We start from the raw sequence: 10,915 nt of genomic DNA, 5'->3' as shown, positions 1-10,915 counted from the left end.
AATTCTCTGGGTCACCTTCCTCAAAGCACCTACCAATTTCCATTTAAACACTTCCCTTATTTACCACATTTATACAGTATACGGTTGACTCTGAATTAACACTGGTTTGAACTGTGCACATCCACCGATATGTGGTCTTTTCTACAATAAGTGCTGTCAATGCAGTTTCTCTTAGGGTTTCTTGCTATTTTCCCCAGCTTAATTTATTGTAAGAATACATGTACCTATCTATGTAATGTACAAAACATGTGTTGAACGACTGTTCCTGTTTTCAGTAAGGCTTCTTATGAACAGTACATTATTAGTGGCAGTATTTAAGTTTCGGGGGGAGTCAAAAGTTATACTTGGATTTCTGACTGCTCAATGGGGTCAATGCCCTCAGTCCCCACATTGCTCCAAGGCCAAGTAGAGTCTGTCCCTCGCCCCTAGGACATATTCTCCACAAGACCAGCACATTTGCCTCTTCTTACTTACTGAGGTGTGCCAGATAAGAAAAATAGCGGGTCCTGCACGTGGCACACGACATTGTCAGTGGAACAGGTGGTCAGCGGAGAGGACCTCTGTCTTCTGGATGAGCCTCAGGCACAGCCGGTCCGTGGCAGCTCCCACACAAAGTGCCCCCACCTCACCATCAGTGCCGCCTCTACTTTCCCCCAGGGCTGCTCCCCCCTCCACCCTCTCTGCTCAGCTCCCCCCTCCCACAGTGTTTTCCCTGCACAGCACAGCACAGCACACAGTTATAGTCCTGTCTTCAGAATCACTGTACTCAGGCTCTATGGGACTCTTTCTCCAACCAAATAGAAATCTGCATTAGACCCTGATTTATAAATCCATGAACGTGGATGGGAGCCAGAACCAGCATTACCAGAACTAAGGGCAAGAAGAGGGGGAAGAGAGGCAGGGAAGGTAGAAACTAACTGAAGTTGAACAAGGATGAGAAACTCCCAGATTCCTCTCTGTCTACCTCAGGATGTAAAGAATATCCAGAAGACAACTCTAGAGGGAGGAGATGGATGAATCTGAAAATTCATGTCTCCAAACCACAGAGACTCCTGTGTGCAGGGCCCATCTAGGCCGGTGGGAACGACAGTCCAAAGGACTCCTGGTGCTGTAACCACCAGGGTCATCTGGGGAGAAGGAGACAGGAACTCCGACACAAGCAAGAACAGGCCTGATGCTCCACAGAAACAAAGAAGAAAATACACCCAAAAGATGGGGCTGAGGTCATGACCCAGGATGGAGCCTGGGCTGACCCAGTCACAGGAAGCTCTTGTTGCACAAGGTCCTGGTGACAGGTGATGTCCAAGCCCCTATGATCTCAGGTCCTGGTGAGACAAGGTTCCACAGAAGGGACAAGGACAAGGAGCAGAGACAATGACCCAGCTGAGGAGGGAGCACGACACACCAAGGACGCACTGAGCACCGACTGGACCCAGGCCCCGTCCACGCTCGGCTCCTCCAGCCCTCTCCTGTCCCCACCTGCAACAGACACGGCACAGGAAACGGCGGGTTCTGGGAGGTTCTCAGGGCTTTCATTTGTTTTCTGTTCCAACCATACAAATCCTCTCTTTTATTACCTCATCATGCCCACATACCAAGAATTACAAAACACAAATTCCTATCTGGATTCTCATTTTCAGTAGGGAAGTAAGGCGTCAGTACTCAGCCCAACATGAACTAAAGACAGGGATGGAGACGGAACACGAATCAGTACGGGAGGGGTCATGGTGGGCATGGGGGCCAGTCTCCTGCGTCCTCACAATATGCTAATAGGAACACAGACACATTCTGACACCATCCTCAGAAAGTCAGGGGATCTTGATGTCACCAAGTGGGAGTGTGAACAGATCCCAGTTCTCCACAGGCAGCGGGTCTCACACTGTGAAAAAAAATCATCATGAACACATTTAGGTCAGTCACATAAGTGCCACACACTCAACAGCCCCACGCATGCTCAAAGTGTCCCTAGTGCCCCCACTCCTCCCCACTTCACCCTCCAGAGTCTTACCTTTAGGAGCCATTAGAGATGAATCAGAGCCCTGGGTACTGTCGTCGCCTGGGTAGAACAAACAGGACATGATCAGAGCCATAGGAGTTGAGACTAAAGGAGCAGCCAAGGGGGAAGGGGGGTGACCCATGGGATCCTGTCTACACTATCCCAGGTTTCAGGGATCACCCCCTCCACACTTACGTGCAGCGTGAGAATAGCTTGGTCCCTTTCCTCCTGTGGAAGAAAATAGCATGTTAGAGACCTGGGACAGGTGGGCCATGTGATCCTAGAGTAACCTCCTAGTCCTGGTCCACAATGACATTTCCAGAGTTCTGACTGAACACCCAGGACAGGATTGGGACACATGAAGAAAGAGGTGTGGGGTCACAGGACCCCCTGACTTGCTGGAGGTCTGGCCTCAGCAGGGACCTTCCTCTCTGTCCTGTCAGTGCTGGGAATCAGGTCCCCGTGACCAGAATTACCAAGTGAAAATCTGTTCTTCATTTTCACATGTGCTTTGCTACAGAGTGAATGTTAGTAACGGCTCCAGAGTGGGCAGGTCCATGTGTGTGGATGGAAATTCCCAGGAACCAGGCAGGACAATGTGCTACCTAGGAAACCCCCCAGCGGGACAAGAGAACTCAGATCCCCCCACTCCGTTCCTACCTGAGAACTTCTTCCTCCAGATCACAGCTCCAACCACCACAGTGACCACAAGGACAACCACACCAGCAATGATGCCCAGGATGGTGATGGAGGGCAGAGAGGATGGCTCTGGAAAGGGAAGGAAGGTGAGGGGCCCAGACCCCCGGCTTCAGTTCTGACTCTGAAATTTCCAGAAGGGCCCTGCTTTCCCTGACATGGGGCTCTACCCCAAACCCTCCTTACCCCATCTCAGGGTGATGGGCTGGGGCAGCCCCTCATGCTGCACATGGCACGTGTATCTCTGCTCCTCTCCAGAAGGCACCACCACAGCTGCCCACTTCTGGAAGGTTCCATCTCCCGCAGGCCTGGTCTCCACAAGCTCTGCGTCCTGGGTGTGGTCCTGCCCATCACGCTGCCAGGTCAGGGTGATCTCCGCAGGGTAGAAGCCCAGGGCCCAGCACCTCAGGGTCACCTCACGGTCAGAGATGGGGTGGCGGGTCACCCGTGTGTTGGGAGACTCTGAGGAAGAAGAAACAGAGAATCCACACTGTGGTTTAGCTTTATGGGCCACTGAAACTGCATCCACGTGACCATCCTGAGGTGGACAGGACAACTGGTCTGGATGGAAGAAGCACAAAACCCAGACAGCAGTCTAGCCTTTGGGATCTCCTGATTCTTGTTAAGTTCTGGAATCAGGGAGAGAAGCCCGGGTAGGGAGCTGCTGGTCTAAAGGGGGAACACACTGTGGTCCTGACTGTGGTGGAGGATGAGTGACTCAGAAAACCCGGAGTCAGATCTCCAAACATGTTCTCAGATGTAGACAAGGCCTTGAGAGGGAAGGTCAGGGTTCACAAGGTGGCTGCCAGGGTCCGAGGGAACTGCTGATGGGTTATTTCTGGGATGATCTCAACCTGCATCCCAGGGACAGACTGGATTCCTGTCTCTCTTTTAGAGAAAAGCACCCTCAAGGTGAGTCAGTCTCTAGTAGGAATATGAACTTCGAGGCGGATCTCCCTCTTCCCACTCGGGGAGGGGCGCTGTTCTGACGGGAAGCCATGCCCAGTGGAGGGGAGATCGAGGAGGCCCCGTGGTCCCGGTACCTGCGCGCAGCAGCGTCTCCTTCCCCATGTCCAGGTATTTGGCGAGCCACTCCACGCACGTGCCCTCCAGGTAGTTCCTCAAGCGCTCCGCCTCACCGGCCTCCTCCCACTTGCGGCGGGTGATCTGCGCCGCTGTGTCCGCCGCGGTCCAGGAGCGCAGGTCCTCGTTCAGGGAGATGTAATCCTTGCCGTCATAGGACTCCTGCCTGTACCCGCGGAGGAGGCGGCCGTCCGGTCCGACGTCACAGCCATACATTCTCTGGATGTTGTGCGACCCTGTCCCCGCCCCAGAGCAGCAGCGATTAAGGTGAAACCGAAAGTAAACCCGCCTAAAAGCTCCCTCGGGCTCTTCCAGGGTCTTGGGACGGGGGTCACGAGGCCTCGGGTTTGCACTCTGACCCGGAGAATCGGGGCGACCCCGGCCCGTCGTGACCTGGACCCGGGCCCGCGTCGCTCACCGGACTCGTTCTGGTTGTAGTAGCGGAGCATCGTGTTCAGGTCCACTCGGGAAATCTGTGCGTTGTTCTTCTCGTTCCGCGTGTTCCGGTCCCAATACTCCGGCCCCTCCTGCTCCATCCACGGCACCCGCGGCTCCATCCTCGGATTCGGGGCGTCGCTGTCGAACCGCACGAACTGCGTGTCGTCCACGTAGCCCACGGCGATGAAGCGGGGCTCCCCGAGGCCGGGCCGGGACACCGCGGTGTAGAAATACCTCAGGGAGTGGGAGCCTGCGGGCGCGGAGGGGCTGAGACCCCGCCCGACCCTCCTCCCCGCGCGGGGCCCGGGTCCCAGGGGGAGGGGGACGGGAGGGCAGGGGGAGGGGGACCCGAGTTGGGGAGAGCAGGGCTGAGTCCGGGAGGGTCGGGGGAGGGCAGGGCAGGGCGGGCTCGGAGGCGGGTGGGGGTCTGGGGTCGGGGCGGAGGACAGTCGCCTCCCCGGAGGTTCCACGTCCCCGCCGGGCGATCCTCTCCCTCCTGCCCCGCAGAGTCCCTTTCCTCCCGACCCCGCACTCACCCGCCCAGGTCTGGGTCACGGCCAGGGCCCCCAACAGCAGCAGGAGCACAGTTTCGGACATCACGAACCGCATCCTCGGGGTCTGGGGACAAATGTGTCTCAGGAGGCGGGTGCGGAAACTTGATACCCCGGAACCGCGGTGCCGCTCATTGGCTTCTCCGGAAACCGGACACTAATAGGAGTGTGAACCGAGGCCGCGTCATCAGTATCCAGGCAGAATGACCTGACACAGGTTGTGACAGGGAGAAGTGAAACCAGGGCAGATGGGGACTCCCCAACACTGGGCTTGCCTGCCCCCGACGCCGCCCTGGGGCCAGAGTCCCTGAGAGGCGGGCCTGGGGACCTGGGACTTGGCCTGGACGCCTCACCTACTGCACAGAGCGCTCTTAGTCCCACTGTGTCCCTGAGCCGTGGACCGGGAGCTGTGTGAGTCACTGATTCTCCAGCATTTTGTTCTCAGGATATCTCTACAGTCTTACAAATTAGTGAGGATCCCAGGGATAATTGTGTGTCTGTGGATTATATCGATCTTTATTTACCGCAGTAGGAATAAAACAGGTTCAAATACTTATTAATTCATTTTCAATCATATGAAAACATAAATATTGTTTGTATGGAAAGTACCAATGTTCCCAAATAAAAGGGGCAGTGAGAATAGTGGTTTTGTTCCATTGTACATTTTTGCAAGTCTCTTTCTTGTCTGTCTCGTTGGAAGACCACTGGATGTTCAGATTTGCCTCTGCATCTATTGTGTTGTTTTGGCTGAAGTATATGAAAAAATGTATGTCCTTGACCAAATGTAGGAGAATAGTACGTATTATAACCGTTTCAGATAATTATGGATATTCATCTTTGATACTATATTAAAACTACACAATGTGTAATTTCTCTGAGGTTCTTTGCAAACTGGGCTTGAAACAGTATCATTAACTGTGTTTTACTGTTACATTAAATCCATAGGCCCATCTGCACATGGAATGGATCTGTACTAATGCATGAATGTTTTTAAGTAACGTGTTGTGTGTTGTTTCACTAAGTAATGTAGGTGTTCCAGCATTGATTAGAGTGGAATCGAATTATCAAAAAGTCATTTGTTTTGGGGCACCTGGGTGGCTCACTTGGTTAAGCATCCGGCTTGGGCTCAGGTCATGATCTCAGGGTCCATGAGTTCAAGCCCCGCGTGGGGCTCCGTGCTAACAGCTCAGAATCTGGAGCCTGACTAGGATTCTGTGTCTCCCTGTCTCTCTGTCCTACCCCTGCTTGCACTGTCTCTCTTTCTCTCAAAAATAAATAAACGTTAAAAAAATTTTTTAAAGAAAGCCATTTGTTTTAATATTACCACACATCCCAACAGAAAAGGTGGTTAGTACTGAGAAACTGTCAAGCTTCTGGGTGGGTCACAGGTTTATGGGATGGGCTTCATGGGTGATGGGTTCTAAGGAGGACACTTGTTGTGATGAGCACTTGGTGTTGTTTGTAAGTGATGAATCACTCAATTCTTCTTGAACTAATATTAAACTGTATGTTAACTAACTGGAATTTAAATAAAAACTTGAGATAAACAAAGTAATGGTAAAAGCAGCGATTGTTCAGTAACCAGCACGGGGAGATGTTTGGTATTTGGTGGATCATACGGTGCCTTGTTTTTGTCTGTAATTGGACAAAGTTTTGTCATGGTTTCAGAGTGTCCTTGTGTGCTGTCGATGTTCGGTGAGATGACTGGCTCCTGTCCCACAGGAATAATATGGCCCAGTGGTGGCATCAGTCAGCTTCTGTCCACACTGAGGCCCAGCTGTCAGTGTCAGACCAGTTCCCAACGTGGGGGCTGCTGTTTCTTCTGTCGTCAATTGCATATTTTAAAATACGTACAACCCATCAATAATAATTAAAGACTTGGTGTTTTGGGGAGCCTGGGCGGCTCAGTCGGTTAAGGGTCAGACTCCTGATCTCATGGTTTGTGAGATGGAGCCCTGTGTCAGGCTCTGTGCTAACAGTGGGGACCCTGCTTGGGATTCTCTCTCTTGACCTCTCTGTCTCTGTCTCTGCCCCTCCCCTGCTCATACTCACTCTGTCTCTCTCTGTCTTAAAATAAGTAAATAAACTTTCAAGAAAATCTGGAGGACTTTTAAATCCTTAAATATTCCCACATACATTGGCCCTGTTAGGGTTCTTAAATATGTTTATTTCTTCTTGTATCACACCCTGAGGAGAAGCTTTTTTTCAGATTATGGATTGTGCAACTTTTTCACACTAAAACTACTCCCACAATTAGGGTAGGTCTTAGGTTTAATATTTCATAAGCAGGAATATTGTTCATGGTCGTTCCAGACCCTAGTTCCAATACTTATCCCTTTGTCATGGAGTATCTCATTCCTGTCTCCTAACATGTCTGCCAGGTTTGGTTACTGTTCTCTGTATCTCCTCAGAGACTGATTTGCTGAGGAAAATCTGAAGCAAAGGAGAGAAAGGAAGAATAATTATCCTTAGAGGAATAAAGGAATCATGTAGTGGGGAATAAGAGGGACTTAGTGGTTTCATGTGGAGGGTGTACTTCCAGAAATCTCCCACTCTGGCACATTGTCATTCTCCCCCCATACACACACCCATGGGCCCACATCCCCCTACTCTCCACACACAGGCAAGATCTTTGTGAAGTCTGTGCAGCGTTGCATTGCCCTGGCCCAGCTCCTAGTGGAGGAGAACTTGCCAGCCATTGCCACCACTGTAGGCGGCCCCGAGAGGAGAGGTGAGTGAGAGATGGAAAGATGTCTAGTGTCCTTGGGAGGAAATGAGACCCCTGAGATAAAGGACTGTGAACATTTTTATGATTGTCTTTCTGACAAAGGCTTTCTTGGTATCAGTAGTTTAAAGGTCTTCAATAACGAATTCTTGTGGCCAGCAACCTATGTGGCCAAGGCATGGACATTAAGCAGGTGAACTCTGCCATCAGCTACCACCGGCCTGGCGATTCCCACACCTACCTGCATCAGGTAAGCTGCACACCACACAGACATCCCAGTGCAACTCCCAGCCCCTGATTTCCTATGTCTTCGTACATTACACCCTCGTCCCTCCTTTTGGGTGTCTTCCTACTTTGGGGTCTTCCAGTGCTACCCTCTGTCCCCTTCCAGGAGGCCTGTGCAGGCCAGTTGCCCGAGGAGATTGTCCATCACATTTATGTCAAGTGAAAACAATGCCAAGATTCTCAGTGACGTGCAGGGTCAAACTGAGGTCGATGGTACTGAACTGCCTGATGAGATGGACATTTCCTCCTCCAGTGAGTATTGATTGAGTATGAAATTGGTTCCTCCACCCCTTCACAGTCCCCTTGTTCCTTAGAGACTTTGTCTTGAACCATGTCGTGCAGAGAATGGTGCCTGATGCCTAATGGGTGCCTGACAAGTTTATGTCCCCCAACCTTGATGCCATGTTGGGATGTTTTGTTCATTTCTATGTCCAGTCCCTTTCCTCTCTCATCCAGTTAGTTGTTTTTGCATCCCAGTGTCTCCTCTGACCCCACACCCCACACGAACACCTGCGTGTATAGGGGTCTGTGTTTCTGCCAGTCTCACTTAGCCTTCCCATGCCTTATTGTAACTGTGCATGTTTTCTCTGCAGTTGCAGTCATGGGAGAGGACGCACCCATTCACAGAGCCTGATGCAGGTCTCACACCCAGGAACCAGGAGATCATACATGACTTGAGCTGAAATCAAGAGTCAGATGCCCAACCAACTTACCTACCCAGCCACCCCTACAGTTTATACTTCCTAATTAATTTCTTTTTAAAAATATTTTAACTGTGAATATAGTTGAAAGACACGATTACATTAGTTGCAGGTGCACAACACAGTGACTCAAATTCTGAATACATTCTCTGTTTTTGAGAGAGAGACAGCCAGAGCAGGGAAGAGAGGCAAAGAGGGAGGGAGGGGGGGAATAAGAGAATCTCAAGCAGGCTGATTCCTGTGGGGCTGGATCCCATGACCCTGGGACCATGAGCGGAGAACCCACTGCCACCCAGGGACTTCACCCTCTGTCTACACCATGCTGTGCTCACCAGAGTGTAGCTGCCACCTGTCACCAGACAGTGATGTTGCAGTATCACTGATGATATTCCCTGTGCTGTGCCTTTTGTTCCTATGACCTGTTCCTTCCATACCTGGAGCCTGTGTCTCCCACTCCCCTCACCCACTGTGCCCATCCTCCCAACCTCCTTCCCTCTGGAAGTCATCCGCGAGTTCTCTGTATTTATAGGTCTGATTCTGCTGTTTGCTTGTCTATTTATTCATTTGTCTTGTTTTGTAAGTTCCACATAGGAGTGAGATCATGTGGTATTTGTCTTTCTCAGTCTGATTTCTTTCACGTAGCAGACACACTGCCCTGTTTGTCCATCCATGTTGTCACAAGTGGCAAGATCTCATCCTTTTTGTGGCCGCATAATATTCTAGTGTGTGTGTATATATGTGTGTGTATATACCACACATCTTCCTTAGCCATTTGTCTGTGGGGGGAACACAGGTTGTATCCCTGTTGCTTTTGAAAACAATGTCACTCACTGAACATCATTTGGGATGAGGGCGCCCCCTGGTGTCTGGGCCCCTGTCCAGGTGCTGGACCTGAAGGAGACCCTAGGGAGGGCCTGGCTGAGGAGGAGAAAGGCAGCTGGGTCTTCTCTCCTTAGTCCTGTGGCCGTACGTGGGGTGAAAGGTAAGGGGACATCCCCCACTGCTCTGCTCTTGGGTGGATACTGACTGAGAAGCTTTAGTGGGGTCTGGACTGTAACCCAGGTAGAGATGTCTGAGCAGAAGCCTGGGTGTCAGTGGGGAGAGGAAGAAGTTTCTGAGCAGCCCTGGAGTCCACAGGGGTCAGGCTCAGGGGTGAGGAGGGATTGCAGGAGAGGAGAGCTCAGGAGCCCGTGCCATTGCTGAGGTGTCTGTGTCCCTGTGCACCTTGTCCTCCAGCCCCGTGATGATGATACAGGGAAAACCGAAAAGTAGAAACATTTCCTTGGACTCCTACTTCTAAATGTTTCAAAACTCAGTGAAACGAAAATCATTTCTGATGTGGAAATAGCATCTCAATGTCTATACAATGCTCCTTAGTGTGGACATGTGCACTCACAGTTTGTGAGTTGACCCCACCTCAGGCGCTGGGCTGACGGCACTGAGTCTGCTAGGGATTCTCTCTCTCTCCCTCCCTTTCCCTCTCTCTCTGCCCTTCCCCTGCTTGTGTACTCTCTCTCCATCTCTCAATAAAAATAAATAAACCTTAAAAATAAAAGAATTGGTGTTTTCACTTTGGGGGATAAATACCCAAGAGTGCAATTATTGGATTATATGACGAGTCACTATGTTGTAAACCTGAAAGGAATGGAACAGTGTGTGTAAGCTGCATTCAAATACTAAGAAAAAAAAAAAGATTATTAGAAATATTAGAGAACCCTTTGGAAAGGAAGACACGAAATGTCACACAGAAAACACACAAATGGTACCTATATTGGTAATAAATAAACACAAAGAAAATGAGAGTGTGGAATATGTAGAGAGACTGGTCCTAGAGGTGTGGTGATGAGAGGATTGCAAAGCAGGGGGCTAAGACTCTCCAGGAGCCAAAGCCTCGGTCCCCTGGCTCAAGCCACTTTTATTTTTGCAAATTGTTGACAACAGCAAGCACATACAACATAGTATTTGGCATCTTGACGGGTCATGTACCTGCAGTGTTTTCCATACTGGGTCATGAGTACATCTGGCACCAGATAAAACATTCTTATTCCCAGGGTGGCGCCCGGATGATGTCCTTCTGGAGAGAACCATAACTCCCAGTGGCTTTCTGTCCTGGGAATGAAAGTTCTTTCAGTTTCTTGCTGCTCTGTCCCTTTCGTTCAGGACATTCTTACAGTGCATCCGGCCTGCTGTTCTCCAGCATCTTTCCCTTTCTCTTTGTATACGATGGACTGTAGGAGGACATTGCATAACCCGAACTGTCGTCGGTCGATATGTTGACAGGCTCGTCGTCTCTGGCACAGACTGTACATGCAAAGATAAATACATCGCATGTTAATGCAAACAGAATAGCAGTAGAGAAGCTAAAAATCTTAACGTGCTCTACAGGGCTTAGTTTTCCTCATCCCTCTGTTATACTTTCTAAGACCTTAGAACAGGATAA

General features: G+C 50.5%; 1 protein-coding gene and 1 long non-coding RNA gene across 5 annotated transcripts; one reads left to right on the top strand and one right to left on the bottom strand.

Annotated features, from left to right (window-relative positions):
- Positions 1 to 1,510: 1,510 nt before the first annotated feature.
- Positions 1,511 to 4,892, bottom strand: LOC122238583 (DLA class I histocompatibility antigen, A9/A9 alpha chain-like). The gene is made up of 8 exons (XM_042985932.1): positions 4,750 to 4,892; positions 4,194 to 4,463; positions 3,736 to 4,011; positions 2,879 to 3,154; positions 2,657 to 2,764; positions 2,192 to 2,224; positions 2,009 to 2,056; positions 1,511 to 1,879 (listed from the first exon to the last, which is right to left on the bottom strand). The coding sequence occupies exons 1-8, from the start codon at positions 4,820 to 4,822 to the stop codon at positions 1,875 to 1,877; spliced, it is 1,089 nt and encodes a 362-aa protein (XP_042841866.1). The 5' UTR covers positions 4,823 to 4,892; the 3' UTR covers positions 1,511 to 1,874.
- Positions 4,893 to 4,961: 69 nt separating this feature from the next.
- LOC122238585 lies at positions 4,962 to 8,541 on the top strand. 4 transcript variants are annotated; one of them, XR_006217554.1, is made up of 5 exons: positions 4,962 to 5,175; positions 7,388 to 7,495; positions 7,614 to 7,739; positions 7,881 to 8,026; positions 8,368 to 8,541. It is a non-coding gene; the product is annotated as an uncharacterized LOC122238585 (long non-coding RNA). The 4 variants fall into 4 exon arrangements; XR_006217552.1 differs by having other exon boundaries at positions 7,611 to 7,739; XR_006217555.1 differs by lacking the exon at positions 7,388 to 7,495.
- Positions 8,542 to 10,915: the final 2,374 nt, after the last annotated feature.

The sequence above is a fragment of the Panthera tigris genome, chromosome B2, assembly GCF_018350195.1.
Source record: "Panthera tigris isolate Pti1 chromosome B2, P.tigris_Pti1_mat1.1, whole genome shotgun sequence".
NCBI classification, from domain to species: domain Eukaryota; kingdom Metazoa; phylum Chordata; class Mammalia; order Carnivora; family Felidae; genus Panthera; species Panthera tigris.
The sequence above is the reverse complement of the archived record's forward strand: the minus strand, read 5'-3'. Positions and strand labels throughout refer to the sequence as shown.